Source organism: Haemaphysalis longicornis, unplaced genomic scaffold (genome assembly GCF_048455015.1).
Source record: "Haemaphysalis longicornis isolate Haplotype H1 unplaced genomic scaffold, Haemaphysalis longicornis Haplotype H1 scaffold_1, whole genome shotgun sequence".
Lineage (NCBI taxonomy): Eukaryota > Metazoa > Arthropoda > Arachnida > Ixodida > Ixodidae > Haemaphysalis > Haemaphysalis longicornis.
The window spans coordinates 264402643-264418585 of NW_027526203.1; the positions used below are offsets into that span (position 1 = coordinate 264402643).

General features: G+C 47.8%; 1 protein-coding gene across 3 annotated transcripts in view; it reads left to right on the forward strand.

The window, feature by feature from the left end:
* Positions 1 to 15943, forward strand: part of LOC144145292 (uncharacterized) — a 165982-nt gene that overhangs the window by 102003 nt on the left and 48036 nt on the right. For all 3 annotated transcript variants that reach the window (XM_077676844.1, XM_077676853.1, XM_077676861.1), the window contains exons 2-5: positions 1918 to 2767; positions 5876 to 6047; positions 11743 to 11860; positions 13698 to 13876. In XM_077676844.1, the coding sequence (XP_077532970.1) occupies positions 1918 to 2767; positions 5876 to 6047; positions 11743 to 11860; positions 13698 to 13876 (1319 nt within the window). The remainder of the gene's footprint in view (positions 1 to 1917; positions 2768 to 5875; positions 6048 to 11742; positions 11861 to 13697; positions 13877 to 15943) is intronic.

Consider the following 15943-nt stretch of genomic DNA (forward strand, 5'->3'; position numbering starts at 1 on the left):
GTCTTCATTCGCAAATAGACTGCAATGCAATAAAGGAGAAGTCATATGACCGACCCCACAGTACATTTATTTCGCTACTGAAATTATTTTTCGACAATTTTATCTGAATTTTTGAATATTTTAAACTGGTATCATTTAGGGGCAGAATAATCTGTTTCAGGGCTTCTCTAAACACTTCATTAAAGGATCATGAAATTTCATGCATTAAACAGCGATGCAGGCAGCTTGCGTAACAAAGCACGAAGCAGCATTACGGCGGGCTCTTATTTGGGGGATATGGAAATACTGAATATTACTCATCGCTTGTAGTTTTCAACGAGTCATAGAAGGGCATTTTAACCTTATCCGTGGAGCTCAGTTTATGCTGATTCGATTGTCCACTCAAGATATGTGGGGGAGGAGGAATACGCTTTATCAAGGCGTGCCTCGGAAGCTGAAGCCTAGGCACCATCCTGGTGGGGAGTTTCCTCTTGTACGGTCTACCCTGGCCTGTGCTGGCTACTCGGCACTCTGCACCAGGCCACGCTCGGAGGAGAGGTCGGCGCAGGCCAGCTGTTCCGCCAACTGTTCGTATGGGGGTTGGGTATTAAAGGTAAGCGTTCGGGTTAGTGGAGACTCCCTTACAAGATGCATGGCGTATACGGTGCCTCCGCTGGGCGGGATTTACAACGGCGGGGTAGGTGGTGGTGGTGATGCAGGCTACAAACAAACGCAATGAGGAGTAGTAGTAGGTGGTTCTATGGAAAAGGAAAAGAAAATGGACTGGGGATATTATTGAGCCCAGCTGGGGGCTCACCGGCATACAACCCAGTCCGGGGGGTAGGGAATATAGAAGGGGATGAATAGGATAGGGTAGAGAAAAAGGAGATAGGTAAAAAGAAAAGTTGAGGCGCCGCGAGGAAAAGAAACGTTGCCACAGTCACTGGGGGCCACCGAGCACAGTACACACCACAAACACAGGTCCTGGCGTCATGCTGCGTCCGGGAGAAGTTCTCGACGGGAACGGTGGAGCGTAGAGGCAAGGCTGTGCTGCGATGAGTCGTGCGCGGAGGTCCGAAGTGAGGGGAGCTTGCTGGGTGATGTTCGTGGTAGTAAAGCGGTTACTGGCGAGCGGGAGCAGGCGCTCGACGGCCCCACGCAGCAGAGCGCTCGACGCCCGAACGAAACACCCATGGCTCGCGACGCGTGGCCGGCATAATCGCGATACCGCCCCGGCCGCGCAGGAGCGAACGAAAAACACGTCCGCACCCCACGACGACCGAGGCCAAATTTCGGGGGATGCTTTAAACTTCATAAGATATGACGACGAAAGCCCAGTTGGACCTTCTGTTGATCTGCTCTTCAACTTTCATGTTGCTCACATCGGGCCGTTGCTGGAGCATAATTCATAGCCGCTTCCTCTCGATGACGGTTACGACGAGCAGAATTTCGCCTTGCTTTTCCGCGATGGCGTACTTTCTCAGTCTTCGCCGCCCGCGACGAGAGCGTGCTGCGTCGTCACCCATAGCGATGTAGAACGAAGCTCTGAGCCCACGCGGGGATGTATGCAAGGCGCGTCTAGAAAATCCAAAGGTCCGTCAACCATTGTCAGAGCCCTCCCCTGGCGCGCTGCTGTTTCCGTTTCCCGGCGTGCCCTCCGTCAACCTTTCTGCGAACCCTCCTGCGGCGCTACTGTTTCCCTTTCCCGGCGTGCGCTCTCCTGCACGCACTCCACCGGTTTTCTGTACCACCGATTTTTTGTGCGCTTTGCTGTTCCTACCACGTCCCATGAAACATAGAGATCCAGGTGTTTCGCCCTAATGATTAAGCAAACAGGGTAATCGGTTAGTTTTTCAGTACTCCATTTGCAAGTATTGTGCCGTACGATGAAATTGCGCCTCTCCTGAAAATAACACGCTGTCGTCGTTCTTTTCGCAGGCAGCAACAGGGCGGCCCCTTTGGCCAAAACATGCCCATGACGCCAGGTGGATCGGCTGACCCCAACAGGATGGCCTTCTCCGCCAATCGTACTCCGACGAGCCCTCAGTGGTCTGCCCCAACCTGGCCGCCGCCACCCGAGACCCCCGAGCCCGCAGTGTACTGCAGCACGGGCACACTCTTCCCCTCCCAGCGTGGGCACTCGCCGTCTGGGGGCCAGAGGACAGCGTCGCCCAACAGCCGCTTCAACTCGGGCGCACCCAAGTTCCCCATTCCGCCGCCGCCATCTGCGGGTGGTGGGTCGTCGCCCACCCCCAACTCGTTCGCCATACCGCCGCCCCCAGCCCCTGGGCAAGGAAGGGCGTCGCCGTCTAGCGGTGGCTACAGTCCCAACACCTTCCAGATACCACCCCCGCCTCCCCCGGGTGGGCGCCAGGGTAACGCATCGCCTTCCGCTGGTGGGCGCAGTCCTGGAACCTTCTACATACCACCTCCTCCAGCGCAGACGATGGGTGGCATGGTGACCCCGCCGGCGAGCACCACAGTGGCATACGAAGAACCCTCTTTCTCGTATCCTCCACCGCCACCCCCAATAGCGTCATCGTCACCTGGTGCATTTGGAAGTGGTGGGCCGTTCCGTCATGAGCCGCCCACCCCACCTCCGCCACCCCCTCCCATGGCGTCAATGTCGATGGCGCCAAAGCAGGCAGCTGGGCCACCACCACCGCCACCGCCACCCCCAATGCAAAGTGGCGGAGGAGGCCCTGGTGGCCCGCCCCCGCCTCCTCCACCTCCCCCGCCACCACCGCCGCCTTCGGGAGGCGGAGGCCCCACATGGAGGCAGAAGCAGGTGGGTGAAATACCTGCGACATTGAAAATCTTTCTCGCCTTATTTCTCGGCCTGTGGCAATATACCTCCAAATATCCTGTGGGATGGTCTGCACCTTCGCGACACTGTTTTATGGACAGTCGCGGGCAGATCAAAGCCAAAACCACAAGGAGAATATTGAGACGTGAGTGTGCCAAAAGCGGAACCCTAAATCGCCAATGAGTTAAAACATTTATACGGCCAGCCAGCACCAAGTCATCAAGACTAAAGATGCCTCTCACTGAGTGGAGGCCCTAAGAACATCCTCCTGCTAACGAGTCCGTTTACGTGTTTAAGTCTATTTACGTGCTTTGAAAACGAAAGCCTAGCGCTCATCAGACCTTTTTAATGGTACATCGTGCTTGCGTCTCTTCGCTTTCGTTTATTTGTTTTTGCCAGGAAGTACTCCCACCAGCCGCAGTTCACGCGGCAACTTCTCCAGAGTCAGAGCTGTCCTCCGCGAGCACCTCTTCTGCTCACGTACCGTAACGTTCACCTGTCATGGGGCACGCATCAGTCTAATTCTTGCTCCATTCTAGCGCGTTGTCGGGCTAGCACAGCGGTTAAAGCGCTTGGCTCCTGCTCTAGTGGCCATGGTTCAAATCCTACACAAACCACAAAAGGTTTTTATTTATTTTCTCTTTACAGCGGCAGCCATTTTGATACCATTGGTATGCCGCGCAACGGTGACGGTCACTTTTTGCGTTTCATGAGGCTTCTAAGGCTCTCGCCTTAAGAGAATTTAGCCTGGGTCTTCCATGTATACAAATCGACTGCGTTACCACTACGCTACCACATCACGTTGCCAGCGGCAGAATGAGGGTTAGCTTAGTGCGTGCCGCATGTCGTGTGAACGTAAGGCATGTTAACAGAACCCAGCCACGGCGATGTGAAAGCGGTTTCGTGAAGTGTCACCAGTGTGCTCGGTGGAGTAATTCGCGCCAAAAGACGAAGGAAGACGCGAATACCACGTTAGAATTTGAGTAGAAGTCGATATGCTGTAAAGGGATTTAAAAAGTTTCACAACAAAAGTTTCACAACGAAAGAAAACACGTTTACACCCGCCGCTGTGGCTCAGTGGCTAAGGCGTTGTGCTGCTGAGCACGAGGTCGCGGGTTCGGTTCCCGGCCGCGGCGGCCGCTTTTCTGATGGAGGCGAAAAGCAAAAACGCCCGTGTGTACGAGATTTCGGCGCACGTTAAAGATCCCCAGATGGTCAAAATTAATCCGGAGCTGCGTTGCGTCGGCGCGTTAAACCCCACAATCAATCAATCGAGAACACGTTCACGGGTGTTCTGTCGTCTATAACATCCCGACACCCGAGAAAAAACACAAGAAGACACCCTTTTAAAGGGTGTTTCACCGTTAATTGCACCTTTTCAAGGGTTGGTTTTCTTTGCTTTTTTGTGGGGAGTAATGCTGTTATGAAAAAAAAGGGTGGAAATCATTTTACTGTGTGGTATCGCCAGGCTTTCGCCCTCAGAGAACGTAGGCGGTCTTATGTGCCCCGAGGAATTTTTACCGAGAGCTGAGGCGGCATTTTTGTCACATTGATCAGCAGAACTTACTGGGCTACAAAATTACCGAAACGGAAACGGTGTTTACGCAACATTTTTCTTAATCTCCGCAACCGAAAAAAAAAGAAGTGATTGCGCCGGTAGGGAGGTAACGTTTCTCCTCGGGGTGCTTGACGGGAAGCCAAGGCCAGCCATAGGGAATGATAGAAATGAAGAGCAGCTATAACGTATGATGATGTTGCGTGGCCTTCTCCCCAAACAACGCCATGACGTAGTTGCAAAAAAGGAATCAACGCGATAATTGAGCGCTATTATACGGGCTGGTTAGGTTTAGACCGGCTACGTTCATGCAAGAACTCAGTTTCGATACGCCGTCATTTCTAGGCACAAGTTGGCTGAATCATGTTAAAAACCACCGGTAAAGTGATGATTGATTGATTGATTGATTGATTGATTGAGTGAGTGAGTGAGTGATTGATTGATTGATTGATTGACCTATCATATGAGGATAAAAAATACCGGTTTTTCGACTCGCGTGAAGGGCCAGCCAGCAGCCGAAAGCTTTGCAGTTAATCAAAAATAAACTTGTAAAGTTGTAAAGTTTGAAAAACTGACCTTCTCCCAACACTAAATTACACCGACATCAGCATAGCTTAGTCGCTTAAATTGTTTCTGGGGAAATATCTATAAAAGGCGCCCCACTGACTTGTATTGTCCCCAGCTATTTCTTAATCCCATTGCAGAGTTGCCAGCATATAGTTTCACATTAATTTAACTGAGCGCGCAAATTGATGCTTTGCAGTTTAATTACATGTTTAATTTTTTCGTTGTTTTCATTCCCAGCGCCCTTCATTGAAGCAACAGCAATGTTATAGTATACACTATAACTACACAGCTATACATTATACATTATAGCTTCCTTTCGCCGCGTTATCGCCATCTTTCTTTATTTCATAACTTTTTTTTTTTTCCATAGCTCGATGCGCACGCCACCTTATTTTGTTCCCCCAGCGCACATCTCTCAACGCACTGGTCATCCCCTCCAAGTTGCCCGCCCACGTGCACGCACCGTTACTTTTTCTGCATCATTTTTTTCCTCGCATAGCAGCTGCCTGGAATGACCTTTCAAGAGACATTCCCGCCATTTCTTGTACTTCCACCTTCACAAAGAGTATCCCTAATCACCTTTCACCGTAGGACAAGTTATTGTTTTCTGCTCAATTTTTTATGTACTTATGTAATACCCCGCAAGAGGTCTTTAAGGAAATAATGTGAAATGAAATGAAATACCATATTATTTATTAGATATCTGAGAGCCTCGTCTTTGGGCCTTTATTTCTCGTTGCTTTCACGATATACGACGGCAGTACGTCTCAAGCCTCTTTTCAAGACCATTGCTTTTTTTCCTTGCTTTTTTTTTTTTTCATTTCTCGCTGCGCATTTCACTAGTTTTGATGCCGCCTTGATGAGGCTCTGAATATTACGTAGTAAGGTATAAGGCAGATGGGGTAGCATCCGGTCCACTCCAAGTATCACCTCCTCCTTTCCCTCTCCCCCTCTCTCTCTCCCCGCAGGAGGCTGAAAAGGCTGCGCAGCGGTCCCCGGGAGGAGGAGGAGGCTACGACCCCGCCCAGCTCGCCGCCCAGGGTCCCCAGGACGGAACGCAGCCCTTCTGCTACCTGCCGCCCCAGCTGGTGGGAACACTCAACAGCAAGGACAAGAAGCCCTTCACGTACACTCCCGGAGGTGGGCCCCTCGGCGGGGGGGGGGGGGGGGGGGAGGGGGAGATCAGGGGCCGCGCAGGCACGCGCTCTAATCGGATATGGAAAAGAGAAAACTGTGGTGCCAATGCGCTCAAATTGGAAGCATTATTTCGAAGCGGTTGAAGGGAACCTCGGTGGAATTCGCATTTGGCTGCGACATCCTAAGTGCTTGAACATCCAATGTCGATGCTTCATTTCGACCTGACCAAGTGCATCGTGTTATTTTTAGTGTGACGCAGTGGCCGCGTTCCCCCTTGGTTAAATTCCGTCATGCTGCAAGCCAGCACTGGTTACTGGTTATGAAGGCGAAAGCATTATGTGCCCATAGGACGATAAACCCGGCGCTTTGAAATGTAAATGGCCTCTAAAATTCTCGTGCCTTAGATTGAAAACGAAAAAAATAAAAATCGGGACATCAGAAAGCATCGCAGTAAAGTTTTCACCAACCAACCAAAATCAGAAAACATCTTATGCGACACTGACGTAGAGGTCCTCTTCAACCTTTTCATTTCTGAGGCACGCGCTGTGAAACGTGTCGCAGCCAATGGAAATTGACGTCTCGCGTTTCGAAGTGCCCACTCCTCCACTCAATGACCCGCTTATTGCTATCGCATTATTAATATCCCTTTGTATTCGGGACCAAGCAACATTCTTATTAATTACAAGTGTTGCCCCTTCCCTTTAATGAAGGCAATTAACCACGCATGTTTGTACAGGGGAATTGTTCCCGAACGTGAAATGTTCAATTGTTCCAAGCAATCCACCTTTTGCGTGCCTGCCTTGAATTGCTGCGTAGTTGGCTGTATGTATATAAATAAAATTGCGCTCTGCCATCATAAAATGCACTTGCTGTTTATAAGCTAATCATGTGGCTATAAGAAGGCTTACTGCAAGAGTGCGTCAAGAAATGGTCACGTTGCGAAGAAAGCGGACGAGCGGTGTTTGAATGATAGGTAGATGCGAGCTTTTTATAATTGATATGACACTAAACTGGCCACTTTAGCGTCACCCCCATCGATGTATCGCTCATGGCTCAGTGGACTGAGCCGCCGGGCAAGCGTTACGTACAATTCCGTTAGCGCGAGTTCCGATTCCGTTGAACACCACGTAATTTCGAAGCATTAAAATACTTACGGCCCCATGCCGGAGACATACTGTGTTGGTATTGTTTATATAACGACAGTGCCAGAAAGGGCACGTATTTTTGTTTCTCAAGGTCAGAACATAGTTCCAAAAGAACGAAATCTTTATGCAACAAGGACCCGTCAGAGCTACGTGAAACTGCACGCTAGAAATTATGCGTGGGCTGTCGTGGGAAACAGGGGTGATTTAAAATGCAGTATTTACGAGACGTTGCTTCCGAACTCAAGCAGTGCGGAAGAAAGCCAGCAATAAAAATAAAAACAGCTACGGTCATACGTACGTTCTAAAAGGAATCAAATAGGTATATTCAAAGTTGTGTGTACAGTAAAACATTAAATGCGGGTGCAGTCGAAGAATATTCAGCAGGGAAACGGAGTAAAATACAGGAAACCGGGACATTCTGTGCAAAGAACATTATGTACAAGAAGGAATCTGTTTACGATATTGCCACCGGATATCGGTCACGGGCGAAGTAAAAAAAAAAATCCTCAAACTAAAGGGCAAAGCTGCAAATCAACCAGGAGGTGCGCACGTGCCGCCAGTTTTTTTTTTTTCTTTTTTTGTGGGTGAACCTGCCCTATAGTCAATGCGTCCTTGGTGGGCTTTTTATGTGACGAGGCCTCACAGAGATGGGTGAAATCGTAACAGAAATAAAGCTAAAATAGAAGCTTATTCAACGATGGAAACGCGTTAAGCCTCGTACTGCACTTCATACAGTTCAGCGGGAAAAAAATATGGAAGAACACGGCTCTCATGTGAAATAAACCAGAGTAAGTGAGTGAAAAAAACCGCGTGTTTGTGCAGAAAATAATCAACAAAACAAGAAAGGTGGGTGGCATTTTCTCCGTCGCGGAAGTCATGAGCTGTCACCGCTGCTCAGACCCGTTCCCGCAAAAAAAAAAAAAATGAAAAAAAGACTAACGAGAGAGATAGAAAGAGAAGCTGGTGAATATGAAAAGGCTTTTCGCGCACCGCTTTCCTCTTTTATCTTGCGACATCTTCTTCTGAACCAGTTCGTGAGCAGTAGGCTTACATATTTCAACTCATCGAATGTTCTTTGGAGGGGAGCGTATATTATGTACGTGTATTATGAAGCGCATGCCTCTGTCCTTTACGTCCTTTGCCTAAATATTTTGGTGCTTGGAAGTCTTATTATGGAAAACCAACTAGCTCGTACCCACACGTTGTTAAATTATGTACGAGTTCCCCGAGCAACTGTGACATCCCCAAGCACCCACATAACGTGCGCCGAGGTGACGCGGCCGCCTTTTAAACAATCATAAGCCGCCTACTGCAACGTCAGCCACGCCGCTCGCGCGTACCTCCTCACTAATTCGTTTATCTCCTTGGGTTTCACGCAGTTGAACTTTAGCTGAGCGCATCTGTGCAGAAAGGATCAGGGTCACGGCATTTCTTTCATGCTAAACTTTCGGCATGTTTGTACCGTATTCTAGCTGATCAAAATTTGCCAGCACAGGAATCGGCACCACGGAATTTTCATTTTAAGCAGTGACATTTATTTTTTTATTTATTTATTTATTTATTTATTTATTTATTTATTTATTTATTTATTTATTTATTTATTTATTTATTTATTTATTTATTTATTTATTTATTTATTTATTTATTTATTTATTGTGAAAATTCATTTCTTTTTTCGTGTTATCGTCTGCTAACTACAACTTATATTGCACACCTCGTCGCAATTCATTGTGCTGCTATGCTTTGTAACGCGAGAATTAATTTTATATGATCTGTAACACTTCACCAATTACCCCCCTTACTCAATGCCCTGTAAAGGGGCCTGTAAGGAATTTTAAATAAGTAAATAAAAACACTTTGAACAACATACAGAAGCAGAACGAAAAAACTGTCACTACTGCTGCATTGTCTTTACCGGAGTACAACTACGCCTGCTGAGAAACAACCTCCCGTATTGGAGGCTCTCATCGAGCGCCAAACAGCTTTGCACATTCTGCATCTTATTACCTTGGTGCGGGAATTTTATAAATAAACCATCACTGTTACCTAACTTTTACGCTGAGGAAGGTAGAATAATCTTTCAAGGGTCACTATTTCATGTTCCGAAATGGGATGTACCACGCCTCTCTTCAGCGAAGTACTTCGCTATAGTACCAGTGGCGCTCTTGAGGAGAGCACTCTTTAGCCTTTCCAGCTGCACAGCAATCTTATGTAGGACTACTTTGCGTCTGGTTTTCGAGATTCGGAGCAAGGTGTAAATTTCGGGGCTGACTGAATGAAGCCCGTTTTGAAAATAGTTTTGCTGTTAATATATACGTGCACCCTTTGTCAAAACTTTGTGGGCCAATCCTAAGCCTCCTCGACCACGAAGAATTCAAACAATCGGCTTTACCTTTACATGTTACAAAAATATTTAAGGCAGTGGGAAAGAAAGGTGCTTTCTCTAGTTTGCTGCATAAAAAGTGTCAGCCTTGCTCGGGACGTAAGCTTGCACATTTATTTTTTTTGCATCCTGCGTATTTCCGGCTTGGCCCCCAAAATTTTCACAAAGACTGTACGTATGTACTATCAGGCACAAAACTCAGTGAGATATGGTTTAATCTTACAAAAGGGAATATGCCTAATGGCTGTCTTACAATTTTTTCCTACGAGTTTCAATCTGAAGCAAGCGCGACGCATCGCATACGATCACAACTAGTTCTGCCCCTGTAAAGCAGGGAAATGTCATTCGAAAGCTTAAACCGCATCCTACAGTGTTTTTCCACCGATGGTGCGCACGTATAGACACAAAGGCAGAAATGATGCAAGGTTCTCGCAATTATAAAGTTTCTTTGAAGCGAACTTGTGCCCCGCAACGAAATATTAAAAGAACAAAGCGACGAAGAAGTCAAACAGAATGATGTGCGAGCCGGTGAATCGAATGCCGCAGCGTTTGGTCTGCGTGTATTTACCTTGGACGTACTAGAAACATTCAATAAGACCGCAAACATTGTCAATCACAGAATGAGAACAATCTAAGCGAGTGACGAACAGGTTACATTCTTTCCCTGTCAGACAAGCTACCCTGCCGCAACCCGTTCGCCAAAAAGAACAAGCGGACGCATCACTTTCCGCACAGGATAAAATAGCTGTACGGGGCCCAGCGTAAGAAGCAAAATATAAACAAATCATTAACGAAGCATAGTTCACGACCTGAAGGTATGTTCTAACTTCATAACATAACATGCAGTCCGGTCGGTATTTTGATAGGTGAACGGGATTTTTGGCTTTGCTCCGATGTATAAACGACGTACAATGAAGGCGCTTACTAAAAAAAAATGGTGTCATCATTTTTTTCTCTAATAAAAAAAAGCGAAATCTGTTCGCATTGGTCTTGCTTGTTGACGTCCGCGTCGCATTCAGGCGCTACTGTATGCATGCACGTATACATAGCATATCCCGCGAGACGTGGTTTTAGCTAACGAAGTTAATTTGCCCACTTCCTGGCAGCCAAACATCGCGATGCGTGTGAACGCGATGCTCTGAGCCGTGCTTCATCCCTCGCGAGCACAAACCTTCTGTGGCGCGATCCTCTGTCAGCGTAGAAACGCCATTTTATTGCTGGAACTGCCTCCAAAAGACTTTTGCACCCGTTATACGTGTGAACGCACGTATGCTGGTCCGTGGTTGCGTGAACGGGGAGGGGGGGGGGGAGGGGGGGGGGAGGGGAGGGTGTATGCATGTGCCTATCACGAGCTTACACATTTTGTGGCCCTTCCGTTTCCTAAATATGATCCACACCTTTTTTTATTCTTTTTCTTTTAAGGATGGGCCCCCAAGAAGGCAAACAAGAGGCTCTCTGCACAGTTTACGCCTAGCTCTGGAAATCTTTTATTATGAAACATTTTTCCGGGAAGCGAATTGCATAATGCCTCTCGTCAAATTTGGCGGCCGGAATTCAGCGTTGAGTTCCCGCCCGTCTGCGATAAAATGTAGTTCGGTAGAAAAACTTGTTGCTCGAATAACGAGGACAGACTTGGACACTCACAAACTCACACCTGAATCTCGAGTTGTGTTTTACAAAGAGAGAGAGAGAGAGAGAGAGAGAGAGAGAGAGAGAGAGAGAGAGAGAGAGAGAGAGAGAGAGAGAGAGAGAGATGCAAGCAGTCAAGACCGTCAACGAGGGCATAGGGACGAATAGGAAAGTAGCTCGCCATTTTTTTCCTGGGGATATATATATTTTGCACGGTTTCGAAAAAAAAGAAAGGGGAGAAAAACATGCACCTCCGGTGGGACCGGAGGGACCGTGTACCGGTAGTAATCAGAGAAAACTACCAGAAATAATGAATTCATTATTTCTGGTAGTTTTCTCTGATTACCCCTGTCACTAAAAAGCCGCTCTGTGCTGACCATGTGTAGCAACTGGAATTGCTTGCAGGCTCGACGGAAAGACAGCGTGTAGTAGCTCCGTTACAGGGCCTTGTTCAAACATCGGCCACACTTGTGCGGTCTGTAAGGACGTTAACATTTTTCGAAGGAGTAAGCCTGAGTCATTTTTTTCACTCTTCGCGTAGGCTTGGACCTGTCGGAGATCAAGTCCCCTCGCATCCAGAGGCGCATCAACGCCCGCCAGGAAGCCGCCGCTGCCCACGGCGAGGGATGGGGCGACCCGCCTAGCCGCCAGATGGAAGGGTACGTGCGTGGGAGGAACACTCTCCCACCGCGAGCGGGACTCACATTCGAGACTGAAATAAGTATAGAAAAATTATTCCCCTCAAGAACTCCTTTCGTTAAGTAATTGCTGTAATACAATTACTTAATTTTTTTTGCGGTTTTACCTACGTCGACACACACGAAAGGTATCCCAGTATGTTATCCTACGGCAATGACTTGTGCCTGCCCTGCTACCCAGCGGGAGCAACTCAAGATGGACGATGCATGGGGAAGGCGGCATTTACTGTCCTCCCCTCCAGGCTTTGGGACGCAGCGCACCCCCCCCCCCCCCTCCCCCCTCACCCCATTTTGCGCCGCGCTCCTACAAAGATTCCAACGTTCGAAACCCCTCAAAAACTCTTCAAGCCTTCAGTGGGCAAATGTGTGAGTTCAATAGCTATACCCCTCACCCCATTTTGCGCCGCGCTCCTACAAAGATTCCAACGTTCGAAACCCCTCAAAAACTCTTCAAGCCTTCAGTGGGCAAATGTGTGAGTTCAATAGCTATATGCATGAAGTTGCTGCAAATAGTGCTCACGGTTGGCGCAAAATGTGAACGGAACTTCGTCCAGCTGTCTTTTTCTTTTTTGTGCCCAGCGAACGGAATATCTACAACACGAGGTACACAAGTACAAGTCATGGCTCTCTTACACAACCTTTCGTTTCCGTTTAAACAAGGTACATATGAATGCCTCCTTGAATAGGTGGTATTTGTTGAAAAGTTTATCTGTCAATTTCTTCGCTTGGCAACACTGAAAACGGCCACAGACATGGCCGATGCACCACGGACATGGCACAACTTGGGCCACTGCATCCGCACGCCGAAGAAAGAAAAACACCGGCGTGCGTCGTCTGCTCCGTTTCAACCCGATTCTCAACGGTGGTGTCAACAGAGATGTTATAAATCGCACTCACATTGGACTCGAGGCAATACTTCGCGTTCGGTGAGATAGAGTTTGTTAACGTGCAACACAGTCATGTGCTTAGCACGGACAAGTACGGCCATCCGCGAAGCGCGACGTAACGAGTGACGGCGCCCTCACACGGTTGCCTGCATGCGCGCCTCGCCTGTGAATACAAACAATACACTAGAAGCCTTACTCCTTTCGAAGCGTCACTTTATCGACGAAGCACTCGCAGCGGTGACCTAGGGTTTAAGGGGACCCTGCGACACCTGCTTCAACGTTTTTTGAAATCTTAAATGCTTGCCGAACGTAGACACCCAACATACCCAGTACTTAGATTAGGGGGTCGCAAAGTCCCTCAGCCAAAAATTACTTTTCTATGCCCATCAGATAATTTGGAAGCTCACTCAAAATATTTTTCTTTCTTTCCCGGTGTTGACGTTCTTCGACGGCTCGAATTACGTCACTAAGGCCGTGCAGCGGCAGTTGGCCGGTTTTCCTTCAGTTGCAGAAATGAACGCTTTTCGATAGCAACTTTAAAAATAAAGCCACAATAACAAAGCAGAAACGAAAGGCGTATCTGGTGCGACGAGCAAATCACGCAGTGCCGCTCCGTGCTGGCGATAACTGTAGCATTCGCAATGCTTCCAGATGTGAAGGAAAGGGTGAAAGTATTTATCGAAAGAGTTGCAGGGTCCCTTTAAGGTTTTGAGAAACAAGGTTGGGGATTTAAAGCCCTGACGCGGTGGTCGTTTTTGTGATAACGCCTCAAGAAAGTGTTTATTGTGCAGTTTCGTATTAGTCCAGTTTCACTGCGAAAGGGGTAAAGTGCGGTTAATTAAAGAACACCAGAAACGTACGCGCCCGCATTATGCGCACTCCTGAGATTACCTTCGGCACACAAATTGCAGGTTGAACCTGGACGGGACGCCGCAACAGCAGGACCGCTATTCGGACCCGAACCGAACGCAATCGCTTCCTCGCCATGCCGGAGGACAGCGCACACCAGACCCGGGAGACTTCGTGCAGTCGCGCTCCTTCCGGGTGCTTCAGAAGATTACCGACACCGACTCTCCGGACTACGAGCCACGTAAGTGCTGCCCATTCTCCTCCATGCACTCCCCCTTTCAGCAGACTTCGCGGTAAGATGGTTCGCAGTACTAGGTTCTGAAAACATTCTAACGCGAAAGTGTTTTATTTCGGGATACAGAAAGATTTCAATGACGTCATATCCGTCACGGAAATGACGCCAGTACAACGAAGCAAGCGGCCTGTAAAGGGTGCACCCCTGCACACAGGGTCTTTTTGCGGGGAAGCAACCTTTACATTACACTTTTGGTTGTTCGCTTTCGGGTTTTATAGTTTCACACAAAAGTGTTTTATGCCGAGATACACCAAGATTTCACTGTCGTCATATCCGTGACGGAAATGACGCCAGTACACCTTTGCTTAAGCGACCCGCCAGCAGGACGCCGCTCGCCAAGCACACCCACAAGACATCCGCCGACCCGCAAAGCATGCTCAGCTGCAGACTTCGCTGCACATTTCATTTTCGTGTTTTACCGATTCCTATTCGAGGAATCAACCACAGCTTTCTGTGGATATCTGTGGCTCACAGCAGCCTGACAATTTTCAATAAATAAATAAATAAATAAATAAATAAATAAATAAATAAATAAATAAATAAATAAATAAATAAATAAATAAATGCAAGTACACTGGTTGCAGTTGAATGGAGTCAGATTTCTTTTAATTTTTATGAACACGTCGTCTCTATATTTCGCCAAATGCTGAATGCGATCCGGCTCATGGAAGCAAAGCAAGGCAGCCCTATCTCTAAGGTACTAATGACATCCTTAACGTCGGTGGACTGGGTTTGCTGCCTCAGACAAGCGCTGCACTGACGGAGTACGATAAGAAACGGGAAGCCTACAGTAGGCATCACTGCTAAGTTCTAAAATGGTATTGCTACAACCTTCGACAGAGATCTACTAGGAGAATTCAAATTGATTCTTTGGTTCTGGATGGAGGTCGACGTTCAGAAGGAAGGCTGCACATTTCTCTGGCACTGGTCCACGTGATGTTCTTTTTTTTCGGCGGACAGCATAGACCAGGTGTAGCTATTAATAATTTCCTGGTTTATTCTGCCTCTTCTCCCCGTATCTTTGCATGTAGGACAATGCGAGAAAAACCTCAGGATAGGGAAATAGCTGTGGTTGAAATTACTGCGTAATACATCGATGAAAAGGTTCCTAATACCTGGGCGGTAACGACTCTCTACAATGTGCTCCTCAACCTTATATTCGGCCACATTTTTGCACTGTGATCCACCTTGAATATGTTTGTACGGAATTAGGCTGCTTTGCAAGCGACAGCATTAGTCACACATTGTGCTTGGACATCTACCACAGAGTATTCTCCGGTAGACTATCCTCCCGAGTTCCAGCTGTGAAGATTTGTCCAATTTATTGGACATCAAATACCATGACGCTATGCTGCCTGCGGCGTATTTTTGTCCGTAACTCCCAGTTGTCCAAAATTTTGAATTCCTACAAGCGCCATCTATGAAGTTTTGTCGAAGTTGGGCCAACGGAGGCAGCAGTATAGGGTAGAGGACACGGCGGCGTTCACCAAAGAAGTGTGTTACGGCGACCGCCGGAGAAATAAGTACGGTTTACAGTACTTCGTTACCGTTTTAATGTCATACCTATGATTCACTGAAAAGGTAATGATACAGGGAGCATGCTGAATGGGAAATTTTAGTTGCGCGCTCGCGCGTCCTTTCCTCCGCTTGCAATTTTACTTTGCATGTCCAACACGTTGGACACGGGCGCTCATGACAGTCACTTCGAATGTACTGCGCACTTGAGTGCGTTAACGCGCGTTCATTTTGTTGTCACGCGGCATTTTTTTGTGTGTGCTTTCTCGGCATTTCTCTTGTGCCGTGGCTCTATTAATGGCTCCTTTTTTTATTCAGGGGACAGGTCTTTAAATGTGATAACCGGAGAACTGAAAACTTTTTAACAGCAGCGCTGTGTAATCTCTTGGTTGCGACGTCAATGAACAGAAAAAAATACCAAGAAAATGCCGAGAGCAAGGGAGCGTGTGTCTCGTGAGAGCGCCTGGCGGCACGTACCCACGGCAAGGAATCGGGCGT